General features: G+C 31.4%; 1 protein-coding gene across 3 annotated transcripts in view; it reads right to left on the reverse strand.

The window, feature by feature from the left end:
• Window positions 1-14,300, reverse strand: part of LOC134725937 (calcium/calmodulin-dependent protein kinase type II delta chain-like) — a 76,193-nt gene that overhangs the window by 29,578 nt on the left and 32,315 nt on the right. For all 3 annotated transcript variants that reach the window (XM_063590238.1, XM_063590239.1, XM_063590237.1), the window contains exons 7-10: window positions 7,153-7,255; window positions 4,630-4,713; window positions 3,657-3,751; window positions 1,213-1,335 (exon numbers count right to left, since the gene is read on the reverse strand). In XM_063590238.1, coding sequence (XP_063446308.1) covers window positions 1,213-1,335; window positions 3,657-3,751; window positions 4,630-4,713; window positions 7,153-7,255 — 405 coding nt within the window. The remainder of the gene's footprint in view (window positions 1-1,212; window positions 1,336-3,656; window positions 3,752-4,629; window positions 4,714-7,152; window positions 7,256-14,300) is intronic.

Raw genomic sequence — 14,300 nt, forward strand, 5'->3', positions numbered from 1 at the left:
TATGAACTAAGGCTTTATAAAAAGATTTTTTTATCTGTGACTTTAATGAACTAATTCTTACTTTGAAAATGTAGAATAACATTTAACAAAAGATACATTTTAAAATCATTGTTCAAATTCAATTACTAATCTATTATAATATTAAAATGTCAGACCTATAATAATGAACTTTGTCCTCATCATTGTGAATAAATTTTTGGCTTTAATTGACAGTGCAGTTGTACTGAATTTATCCCATGAACAAAGAGAGGTAACTATCAATACAACTTAAAGTGCCATGAAAAGAATATCATGTTAGTTTTTATTTTAAGACATTTATTACTAGAAGACCCTTACTTATTCAATGTAACATGTATGTTATCTCAAAAAGTGGTTATCAAACACTTATAGATTATCAATATAAATAACTGATTTTTTTTTATCTTTTGGACATTAAACATTTCTTACAGGTATGTATTTTCCCATTCTGTGGGGGGTACTTATATTTGTAGAATAGAGGATATTTCAATAATAAATAAAATGGGCATTTAGCTAAGTGATTTTATATCCACATAAATAAATTAAGATCAAATTCACCTATAAATCTCATAATGGCCAAGTTACAACCAAACAGATCTTTCAAACATTTGAAAAATATAAGAATAAATGTTAAATAATTAAATATTTTGATGGACCTGCTAATTCAGATAGAGTTTCAATATAATTGCTAAACAATTATAACAGTAACTTCAAAAGTCAGTAATACATGAATTAATTTATGCCTTTAACTTATACATAACATTTGACAATAGTTTAACTATGTAACTCCTACAATTTTCATGAAACATAAGTGTAACTTTGAAGTGCAAGTTGGTATCTAAGTAACACATTTTCTGTTGCAAGTTGACAGCAACCAAAATATGAAGTTAACAATCTATAATTTACATATTCTATATTACAAGAACTTAATGCTTATAAATATGTTATACTGTAAATTCAGAAATTATTGCGTGCATTTATTATTGCAATTTATGTCAGTTAAGACTTAAATGCGATTTTAATTTTTACCATTTTGAGAAAACCCTGTGAAATTCATATAAAAAATTTCAAAATGCAAGCTCAAGTTATTGCGCTTACAACTTTGTCGCATTTTTTCGCTATAATAAGAACCTCACAATAATTTCTGAACTTACAGTATCTAACAAAAACCAAACAATTTTGAATGCAACTTACGCAGATCCAAGGATGTCTGAGAGCTTCTTGTGCTGTAATACGTTTTGCTGGATTGACTGTTAACATACTATTTATAAGATTCTTTGCTTCAGGTGTCACTGTATCCCATTCTGGTGATGGGTACTGAAATCACAAAACACAACATTTTATTCTAAAATAACCTAAATCCATCAACATTCCTAAAATTGTTTAAGCTCTGTCAGCATAATCGATAATGTTGCCTAAACTAATTTAAGGAAAACAAAATTATATATTCAATTTTGTTTTAAAGTTTATTAGTGATTCAACTATAGTGTCATTTATATGAATTAAAGGCACTTCCTTCAGTGTTGGATAAATCATTGGGCTATGAAAAAGACATCTCTGTTTCATTTTTGAACGTGGAGAAATACATAAACTACTTTTTTAATGACCCTTGAATGAGCCATTGCAATCTGGTTGTTAGTATAAAAATTTTCGACCAAAAACATTGTGCCAATTTTACGTGACAGCGAATATAGAAAGATAGCAAATAACAGGGTTAACTCCCCTCAACCGGTATTTTCTAGTGCATTTGAACCAAATTATATCTTGAAACTATGGTACAAAAAAAAATGTTATTTGAGGAAAACATGTATTGATGCACCATTATACATCTAAACTTAATGTAAATTTGAGCAGGTTTTTTGTTTATCCTGTTTTCAACATTTCTTGTTTTTAGGCAGATTTAACTAAAAAAAATACACAATAAATTGTTAATCAGTTTAGAATTGCTATATCTAATAAGCACAAAGTACTTTGAAGAAATAATCAGCAATCATTGCAGGCAAGTAAACATGTAAAAGTTTACTAATACCACACTGACATTTCATCAATAAAAGTTGCAAATTGGTTTATATTAGAACTACAAAATGAACTCTTCTCATCTAGAAATTAGCAATCATAATGCCACCTTCTTCTGGGAAACAGAAAATAGACATTCAATGCAAAACCTAAGGCAGACTATTAGTAAAATTAGTTTCAGGTCTATAAAAGAGATTTACAAAGAGTTGTAGGATGGACAATTGACTGAATAACATATGCTGAGTTTGCATTTTTTAAAATGTGTACTTTAAGCATTAAGCAAAAAATGTTTCCTTGAGAAAACTCACATCCATATAATAATCTGTAGATAAATATAAGAAGATGTGGTATATATGCCAATGGGAAAACTCTCCATCATAAGTCACAATTTTTCAAAATAAAACCATTGTAGGTCAAAGTATGGTCTTCGACACAGAGCCTTGGCTCACACATAACAGCAAGCTATAAAGGATCCGAAAAATTAATAGCGTAAAACCAATCAAACAGGAACCCCAACAGCCTAATCTATATAAAAAAATTTGTAAGGGTTCCACGGAACCCAGTGTCTCGCCTACTTTTGCTGTAAATCGCAGGCTCAACAAAAATGAGGAAAAAAATCAATAAAAATATTCCTCTTGATACTATCCTATGATTGTAAGAAGGTTCTGTCCAAGTTTGGTAAAAATCTAGGACAGTTAATGAATCTAATAAATGTGTTGAAAACTTTAACTGCAGACTGTATGTAATGTTAACTGGAAGAAAATCTAAGTTAATTTAAAAGTAAAATACAGAAAAAATGGAGTTATCTTTATACAATATTTACTAACTTATGATCATAAATAAGCTTCTGTCCAAGTTTGGTACAAACCCAGGATAGTTTAAGAAAGTTAATCAAATTTTAATAACTTTTACCACAGAGTGAATGTAATGTTTCCCTGCAGAAAAACTAAGTCCATTTAAAGGTAAAATACAGAATAAATGGATTTATTATTTTATAAATTTTGCCTCTGGATACTAACTTATGATCATAAACAAGCATCTGTCCAAGTTTGGTACAAACCAAGGATAGTTTAAGAAAGTTATTAAAATTCTAAAAACTTTAACCACAGAGTGAATGTAATGTTTCCCCGCAGAAAAAACTAAGTCCATTTAAAAGTAAAATAGGGAAAAAATGGATTTATTTTTTTATAAAATTTGCTTCTGGATACTATCTTATGATCATAAACAAGCATCTGTCCAAGTTTGGTACAAACCAAGGATAGCTTAAGAAAGTTATCAAAATTCTAAAAACTTTAACCACAGAGTGAATGTAATGTTTCCCCTCATAAAAAACTAAGTCCATTTAAAAGTAAAATACGGAAAAAACAAAATTTTATTTTTACAAAATTTTCTTCTAAATACTATCTTATGATCATAAACAAGCTTCTGTCCAAGTTTGGTAGAAATCCAGTATAGTTTAAGAAAGTTATTAAAATTTCAAAAACTTTAACCACAGAGTGAATATTTGTGGACGCCGCCGACGACGACGCCGACGGAATGTAGGATCGCTTAGTCTCGCTTTTTCGACTAAAGTCGAAGGCTCGACAAAAACAAGGAACTTATGAACCACAACTGTTACTTACATCGTATGCACCTGCTTTGATCTGAGCATATAATCTGTGTTGGTCTTCATCCCAAAATGGTGGATAACCAACTAACAATATATACAATATCACACCTGAAATATAAAACATATAAAGCATTATCAACTTGGATTCAATTTAATGGTCTACTGATGTCCAGTTGCTAATACTTCATACATATATGGCTTATTCAAAATGTTCAGGGTAATGAAAGTACCAAGATGAAGTTTAATGTCAGTTACAAGCCCATTGAAGGTAACAGCATACAGAAAGATATGTTACCAAAATATCCATTCCAAATTCTTTAGTTTTTGGGTTTGTAGCTCAATGTTAAGTTTTTTGTGTAATGTTTTGAGAAATAATACGGCGTCTGTTAGTCTTTCTCAATTCTGTGACATTTTTTATTCTTTTCTATATATGATTTTATAGCAAGCTACAAAATGCTAGTCAATGTCCATTAAATTATCAACACAAAATAAATTTAGTTGAGACAAACATAAGAGAATGGAAACAATTGTATAAAGAGTAAGATTGACAAACCCTGTATCCTATACTAATAATTTTGTAATACAGGCATAAGTATATTAAGGTTTTCCCTTTTAATTATTTTGTGTTGATGTTTTTGAATCAAGGTAATCTTTCAAATGCTTAGATTATCTCCCCTTTCATATGTATGTTTATTCTTTTCACAGTAAATTCTATAACTTTAGTGGGGTGTTTTTCTTTCTTTTCTATTTATATAAATACAAACTTTGTTTTACAGGGTAAATGACACAACAATATATTTGTATTTGGCACAACTTTTTGGAATATTGGATCCTCAATGCTCTTCAACTTTGTACTTGTTTGGCTTCATAAATATTTTGATATGAGTGTCACTGATGAGTCTTTTGTTGTCGAAATGCGTGTCTGGCATACTAAATTATAATCCTGGTACCTTTGATAACTATTAACAACTGGATTATAGACTTACCACAAGCCCAAATATCTACAGGTTTGCCATATGGATCTTTTCTTAAAACTTCTGGTGATAAATAACCAGGCGTTCCAGCAAATCCTTAAATAACATAAAACAAACATATTGATTTATAAATACATGTAAAAGTAACTTATACTTTGGCATTGGCATGATTTAATGATACAAAGTTCATTAAGTCTTTTATTTTATAATTCATATAATGAATTAATTGTGATGTAATGTTTAACTAATAATGCTATACATGTCTTGTTTAGGAAGTTTTGTTTTTAATGCTCTCAAATTAAATGATTGAAAGTTTCACTTCTCCAAACTTTTGGTCACATTCATACTTTGTGATATTTCCCAGTTTTTCTGTGTTGTGCAAACAAAAATCTTATCAAACATATCAACACATGAACAAATTGTACATGTAAGAAACTGATATACAAGTATACGTAGGAACTTCCTAAACTCTTTTTGTAATTGAAATCCAGACCCTGTTCCATTAACCTTTTTGATCTCATGTTTAGCAACGATAGGTATGTTTGATAAAGAATGAAGAATAATACAAAACATTTCTATTTTGAGAGCTGTTATACATAAGTACATGTAGTTACTGGCCCTCAAAATTAAAGTGCTTATATCTGTTTTTTTCCCTATGGTTTTGTATTGCAGTTTAACTGCTTCTTAAAATACCATCAAATTACTAAATGTTGGCATTAAATGTTTGTTTCTCAAAACAGAACTTACAGAAGTACAAGTCATAACTTGTATTATGATGTCCTGAATTTTAATTGCAGTGCAATGTAAGGCAAACTAAACTTATAGAACAGAGATGTTGGTGCCATTACGTAATATTCAATCTCCTTTTGTCTATTTGTTATAGAGAGGTTAAAAAAAAAATGGGATGATAATTAAATAAGACAAAAATGATTTTGCCAATCAAACATTGACTGGTGTATGACCATTTAAACTACTTAATAGTCCTACCAGATAAGTCAATTAAATAGATTACAAAATCAATGTGGAAAAATATGTGATAAATAAATGTGATTGTTTCATGTCAATTTTCACATTGTCCCAGGCATTAACCCCCAAGCTTAAGCTCTACCAATCCTAATATCATAAATGCCATGGAAGAATCAGCAATAATTCTATTCAATATCCACAGAAAATTGAGAGCTATTGATCTCTTATTATACCCCTGCTTAAAGTATTCAGTAAACAGGAAGTTCAGGGGGCAGCATATATGAAAATGCATCACACTGTATAACAGGTTCACATGAAGTTTGATGATCGTGAGAAAAAATGTGACAGAAAGGGGTTAAACAGTATACCCCTCCTTTTAAGTAGGGTATAACATGAGGAAAACAAATCAAACAGTTAACGTTTCTTCACTACAAACTGCTATCAGAGATCAATTACATAAAAAGGTGACTATGTCAGACTATACATAGCTGTTGAATGAGATGCATTGTTAAGTAATTTAGGAGACAGACAATGAAATGGAATGATAAACCAGCTGATCAATTGGACTGATAAACTACCACTTATTGTATTGATCTCGTCTAACAATCATCCTTTCTAAGAAATAAAATAAACTTTTAATGACAAAGAAGGACAACTGTAAGCCAATCTCTGACAATACAAAGACAAATCTAATATTTCAGGAACTAATTGAAAAATATTCAGGAACCATGAATGACAGGTGCTTGTATTAACTTCATTATTCTGTGTATCTGTATTATTCTAACATAACTGTATATAAAGTTGAAATATTCAAACATAACTGTATATAAAGTTGAAATATTCAAACATAACAGTATATAAGATTGTAATATTCAGGTTGTAAAATAGTTTATGACTGCAAGTCATGCACAACCTCTGTCATTAAAAATCCTATTTTATTTCATTTTTAATGATCTTATTACAAAATCTGGTTAAATACTCAATAATCCAATAACTATCATATTATTTGAAGTAAATGCAGATAAAATTGTCCAGCTATACCACAATAATGAGAGTAAAAATCTACAGCACATGGTTTATATCTATTTTCATATTATCAGTAGCAGAATCTTTATTATAATAGGCAACAATCATTAGGCCCACACTTATGTTTGGCTTTTGTTTTTTCTTCAATTTGATCACACTTTTTATATTTGGGATGTTGAAGTCAGTGAATTTAAACCTAGCATCTGAAGTTCTTTTCAATAATACTGTAACGACTAAAATTGATAGTTAGTTATTCTAGAATGATCACAACTTACAAGTATTTTTTATTTTTAAAGATATTTTGGGATATTGATTGCTGAATCTTGCTTGGTTTCAAATTTTTTAAAATGATTCTGAAATTCTCAATATTTGTATTTTGTTGAATGAAGCAACAAAAATAAGATGTATATTGGGTGTAGATGATGGTAGCCTACAACACAAGTGTTACCTGTTTTAGACATTTTATTATTGATGCATCTTTGAAAAAAATTCAGAAAAACAACTACAAAATTTAAAATGAGTCTATGTAGTATAATGTATTACCAAACCATGCTTGTTGTTCTCCCTGAACTTCTATGGCTAAACCAAAATCAGCTAATTTAACTGCAGCTCCTTTGGCTTTACTGGCTAATAATAAGTTTTCTGGCTGAAATTACAAAAAGTTTCAACATAAGTATAAAGTCCCTAATTAAATTAATTAATATTAATTTGTTTTATTCATACTAATACCATTCTTTTAAGAAGATTTATTCTGAAAGAAACAACCTGTAAAGTATCATAATCAATATGATTGATTGATTGTTTGGTGTTTAATGCACCTTTCAGAACTTTTGCACTATTTAGATAGCACCGTAGCAGTAAGATTTTATTAGTGGCAGAATTGAGAGTTCCCAGAGAGAACCACTGACCTAACAATCCCAATCAATTAAGATTGGAGTCATACACATCTGGCAAATGCTAGACTACTTAGATATTTTTTTGTCACTGGCCCACAATGTAGATGAATAATTAGCAGTATAAAATTTCATGTTGGTACTTTTAGCATTCTAGCACAGAAATATCCATATATATATATCATACTTCCACAGTTCTAGGTACAAAGAAATTTGTGTACTTTTATAAAGTAATCGCAACTTTTAATATGCTAATTATAAATTTTAAATTACAATTTGTCTGGTTGATATTTGTCATCCCTAGAGGATGTTAGTACACTTATTTCTAAAAATTTCAGAACCTTAGTGAGCAAGTGAGAAACCCTAAATAAAATGCTTCCTTCCAGCTATATGATATATATATATATATATCTTTTACTATTTTTCTGAGAATCTATATCATTTAGGGTCTTTAAAGGCGTAAATCATCATAAGAGTTTGAAAGGAATAGGACATAAAACTTGGTAAACTGTTCTACTGAACTAAAACATTCAAATCAATATATTGAGAAATTGAAGTATCGGTAAACAGGAAGTAGGTGTCTGACAGATCAGAAAAGTGCTAAAATGTCACAACTGATTCCTGTAAACTGCCAGCTACATGCAAGGTCATTCTGTTCAATAGTTCCTAAGGAAAGTGGAGACAGACATCTTTGTTGGACAAACTAACAGACAAGGTCAATGTAAAATAGCCTCTTCTCTGTCAATCAGCCTTTTCCTACTGATATTTACAAATTGTTTTGATGTAATGCTGTTACACCATTGTTCAAGGTTAGGAAGGGTTGGGCACTCACAATCATGGTTACACCCCCACCCTATTCTATGTATGCCCAGCCCTGTCCTAAGTTAAAAGTCATTTCTTCAGTTCATCATTGCTTTCTGTCTGCAGTAAAATTAGCATTTTGGTTTTTTTCTCTTATTGTTTCACATTTTGACATGCAGATACCTTTTACCATTTACATTAGGGTATGGGTTTGCTCATTGTGACAAAGATAAAAATTTTGACCTGAACAAGGTAGTAAAAGATCAGGCCTCACGGTCATAAAACTTTCGAGCATGATTTTTGTACTCAGACTCGAAAATCAACCTTTTGGAGTCACGAGTACAAAAATCATGCTCGAAAGTTTTATGACCGTGAGGCCAGGCCTTGAAGGCATAAAACTTTGCTCGGTGCTCTGAGCACAAAAATCATGCTCGAAACTCGAAATCCAGCAATTAAATTGGTTGATTTTGGAGTCATGAGTACAAAAATCATGCTCGAAAGTTTTATGACCGTGAGGCCTGATCTTTTACTACCTTGTTCAGGTCAAAATTTTTATCTTTGTCACAATGAGCAAACCCATACCCTAATTTAAATGGTAAAAGGTATCTGCATGTCAAAATGTGAAGGCATAAAACTTTGCTCAGTGCTCGGAGCACAAAAATCATGCTCGAAACATGAAATCCAGCAATTTGATTGGTTGATTTTCGAGTCTGAGTACAAAAATCAGGGCCAGGGGTGAAAGTCATAAAACTTTTTGCTTCGTGCTTGGAGCACAAAAATCATGCTTGAAACACCTAATCCTGTATTCTAATTGGTTAAGTACAAAAATCTTGCTCGAAAGTTTTATGACCATAAGGCCAGGAACTCAAAGAATTTCTGATAAAATATCATTGACTACTTTTGTCTGTTTCAGATTTTCTGTTGGGTGTTTAATTTCGTCCAGGATTTGGATGAGAGTTTACATTTTTTTTTTGCAATTTAAGGGTGATATGACAAAAAATAAAGGCAGAACCAAGGCAACGTGAACTGCTTTACCCTTCTGTTTTCCATGAAACTTGTAATTCCTGTTACAATAAATTTCCTATCTTCATGTTCACTGTTACATGTATAAGAATATTCAAATGTCAATTTAAATTAATTTTCTACTACACGGCCATTTTTATATGGAAATCAATTCCCGCACAAAACCAATGATGATAAATTCCTTATCAGTATTTTGTCTGCTGCATTCTACCAGTATTCCAATTAAAACATACAAGTAATCCTTTTCTAGAAATGAGGTAAAATGACTTTATTTATCCAAGCTTCAGCAGATTAACATAAGCTGATTTAGTGCTAGTCAATATACAATTGTTCTGTGACACCTGGTCAGGTACTCCTACACACAATCCCCACATGAACAATCTGTATCACTAGTACTAGAATATGTAGAGTAATCACACGGAAAGCTTTACCAAATCTGAAGACATATCCAAGGGGACAGGTCACTGCTCCAACCACAAGGTTTTAAAATTCATTTAACATTTCTGTCCATTGAAGATAAGTTTTCTTCCATAGAAATTATGAACATTTTAAAAGTTTTACATCACCATTAGGGTAGCTTTGATTTTTATGGAATATCGGTGGTACAAATGATCACTTGCTGTAGACACATTTTATCAAAATATTTGTGTTTGTCATTAAATAGCAATGTCAGGGGCGGATCCAGCCATTTTAATCAAAGAGCAGAATGCTCTGAGGGATACGATTGCCATAGTTTTCACTGACACATGTATAGCAGTTCTTCCAAATTTTCATTAAACAAATGCATGAGATTTGGCCAAAATTCAAAAGATCAAAGAGGAAAGAAATAGATCCAAGAATACTGTTGCAAAAAAAGCATGAACATGCGCGAGTCTCAAGCATTTTTGGCCGGTAACCCTGGTACAGCTGGATAGTATTATTCTCTAAACTAATTCAACTGCACATGCAAAATGTAACAATCTGAATAGTCACTAAACTTAAAGAATAGCCAATCCCCGTTACAAGTGTATGAGCCATGTACTTATTGTGTTTTATCGAATTATAGTTATCCTGTACCATTGTAAACTCGTACCATTAAAAAAAAAAAAAAACTCGAACCATTGCTAACTCGTACCAACTTATTTAAATGCATTCAAATGGTGTTAAATGATGAATATACATGATATACGTTACTTTCACCCAATACCTCTTAAGTCTGTAAAATGTATATAATTTGAAAGTACAATGACCAATTTGTAGCTTATGTTCCTTGTATATTGGATAGAAAATACTGTGGCAGATGTAGATAATTAAGGTATATACAGTTTCACCCGAAGAAAATTTTTCATGAATAATAAAATCTTAGCAGTTAGTCAAAATGATTGCCAAAATTATTTTTACTGTCTATAAATAAATGTAACAATGAAATTTTACTGATTCCTGTTATGGGGGTCCGCATTTTCCCCGCAAAAAAAGCACATGGCTTTCAACGATTGTAAACATAGCATTCAATTTGTGATCATGGATTACAGCTTTAATTAACTTAAATTGGATATATACATATTCAACATGTTCAATTTTAATAAGGTACAGTTAAAGCAATGTTTTAACTTTCCTCTGGATTAAGTTCTACAGTGGCGGATCCAGAACTTTTCCTAAGGGGGAGCCCACTGACTGACCTAAGAGGGGGCCTGCTCCAGTCATGCTTCAATGATTCCCTTTATTATCAACCAAATTTTTTTCCACAAAAAAAAGGGGGGGGGGGGGCTGGAAACGCCTATGTTCTAGTTTGAAAGATCAGTTAAAACATTAATGCTTTAAAACATTCTTTATTTTTGTCTAAGTTTTCATTTAACTCCTGTGTAAAATTCAAGTAATTCAACTTTATTTCTATTAAGTTTACAAACAGAAACCCATAAAACATCATATTTTTTATATATTTTTTCTGAATGTTACGACTGCACAGTAGTACAAATTAACTTTTTTGGTTCCAATGCCGTGGTACAAGTTAACTTGCTTCCGTATCTTATCACCGTAATTCTAGGAGGAACCCTATACTGGACCCCTATAATATTGTGTTCACTTATCGCTACACTGACCTTCGGTGCGAAGCTATATATAGAACGGCGGACCAGTTTAGGAGGAACCCCATTTCTTACTCTTTAATTATTGAAGTTCCTTTGGGTCAGAGGGCATGACTCCTTTCCGTACACACTCCTCTGTTTACATTGAGATCGTTCTTAATATAATACGACGTTTACCGGCATTAACGAGTTAATTCTTCTTGACGAATACTTCGAAAAGGGAGACAACTCGAAACGATAACATGGAAGATACCATTTCTGCTGAAGGGGTGTTATAGGTAATTTTTACGATGAAACATTTATTTTGATTTAAATTATGCATGTGATTTAAAATTATGCAACAACAATAGCCCTCCATATGCAGACAGACATAGAGAGAATCCCATGAGTTTCAAATTAATCAATGAAGCGGGGAATCACTCAATCTGACACCCCTTGAAATCAGGAAAACTACACGCATGTGGGGTCTCACTAATTAGCGACAAAAAGCATCAAGAAGCGACAAGAAGAAAAATAATAAGTGACAACCAGATGCTCCGCAGGGCGTAGCTTTATACGACCGCAGAGGTTGAACCCTGAACCGTTGGGGCAAGTATGGACACAACATTCAAGCTGGATTCAGCTCTAAATTTGGATTGTGATTAAATAGTTGACACAGCATAGGTTTCTGACACAGAATGAATGTGTTCTAATGAACTTAAAATTTTTGTTTTCTCTTAGAGCAATTCACTATGCTGTTGAATATTAATCCTCTCAAAAAAATGTTTGAAGAAATTTTCTTTTTATTTATGAAATTTCAAATGAGAAAATTGAACCCAATTTTTTTAATCACATCCCCCTTTCCCTTATTCCAAAACTAATCTCAATTAAAATTTCTAATGGAGTTTGCGACAATAACTACTCATTTAAATACAGCATAAAATATTAAGATGTAACCAGATGCTCCGCAGGGCGTAGCTTTATACGACCGCAGAGGTTGAACCCTGAACGGTTGGGGCAAGTATGGACACAACATTCAAGCTGGATTCCGCTCTAAATTTGGATTGTGATTAAATAGTTGACACAGCATAGGTTTCTGACACAGAATGAATGTATTCAAATGAACTTAAAATTTTTGTTTTCTCTTAGAGCAATTCACTATGCTTTTGAATATTAATCCTCTCAAAAAAATGTTTGAAGAAATTTTCTTTTTATTTATGAAATTTCAAATGAGAAAAAGTTAACCCAATTTTTTAATCACATCCCCCTTTCCCTTATTCTAAAACTAATTTCAATTAAAATATTCTAATGGAGTTTGCAACAATTACTACTCATTTAAATACATCATAAAATATTAAGATGTAAAAAAACTGCTTGTTATCACTGAATGGTAAAGATTATTTAAATTTATCAGTTGGTAGTAAAAAGTGAATATACATTGTATATTGTATATAACAAAGATTTAAGTTGATTCTGGACAAAGAAAGATAACTCCAATTAAAAAAAATGCTTGCAGATATTTCTTGCTTACTATACTGGACAAAGAAAGATAACTCTTAATTAAAAAAAAATTTGCTATTTCACAATATTGTGAAATTAGATATTTCTTGCCATTGCACAATATTGTGCAATTGAAAAGACTTGCTATTGCACAATACTTAATATAATAATTTTAGATCCTGATTTGGACCAACTTGAAAACTGGGCCCATAATCAAAAATCTAAGTACATGTTTCGATTCAGCATATCAAAGAGGCCCAAGAATTTAATTTTTGTTAAAATCAAACTTAGTTTAATTTTGGACCCTTTGCACTTTAATTTAGACCAATTTTAAAACTGGACCAAAAATTAAGAATCTACATACACAGTTAGATTCGGCATATCAAAGAACCCCAATTATTCAATTTTTGATGAAATCAAACAATGTTTAATTTTGGACCTCGATTTGGGCCAACTTGAAAACTGGGCCAATAATAAAAAATCTAAGTACATTTTTAGATTCAGCATATCAAAGAACCCAAAGGTTTCAATTTTTGTTAAAATCAAACTAAGTTTAATTTTGGACCCTTTGGACCTTAATGTAGACCAATTTGAAAACGGGACCACAAATTAAGAATCTACATACACAGTTAGATTCGGCATATTAAAGAACCCCAATTATTCAATTTTGATGAAATCAAACAAAGTTTAATTTTGGACCCTTTGGGCCCCTTTTTCCTTAACTGTAGGGACCAAAACTCCCAAAATCAATACCAACCTTCCTTTTATAGTCATAAACCTTGTGTTTAAATTTCATAGATTTCTATTTACTTATACTAACACTATGGTGCGAAAACCAAGAAAAATGCTTATTTGGGTCCCTTTTTGGCCCCTAATTCCTAAACTGTTGGGACCGAAAATCCCAAAATCAATACCAACCTTCCTTTTGTGGTCATAAACATTGTGTTTAAATTTCATTGATTTCTATTTACTTTAACTAAAGTTATTGTGCGAAAACCAAGAATAATGCTTATTTGGGCCCTTTTTTGGCCCCTAATTCCTAAACTGTTGATACCAAAACTCCCAAAATCAATCCCAACCTTTCTTTTGTGGTCATAAACCTTGTGTCAAAATTTCATAAATTTCTATTAACTTAAACTAAAGTTATAGTGCGAAAACCAAGAAAATGCTTATTTGGGCCCTTTTTGGCCCCTAATTCCTAAAATGTTGGGACCAAAACTCCCAAAATCAATACCAGCCTTCCTTTTATGGTCATAAACCTTGTGTTAAAATTTCATAGATTTCTATTCACTTTTACTAAAGTTAGAGTGCGAAAACTAAAAGTATTCGGACGACAACGACGACGACGACGCCAACGTGATAGCAATATACGACGAAAATTTTTTCAAAATTTGCGGTCGTATAAAAAAACTGCTTGTTATCACTGAATGGT

Source organism: Mytilus trossulus, chromosome 7 (assembly GCF_036588685.1).
Source record: "Mytilus trossulus isolate FHL-02 chromosome 7, PNRI_Mtr1.1.1.hap1, whole genome shotgun sequence".
NCBI classification, from domain to species: Eukaryota; Metazoa; Mollusca; class Bivalvia; order Mytilida; family Mytilidae; genus Mytilus; species Mytilus trossulus.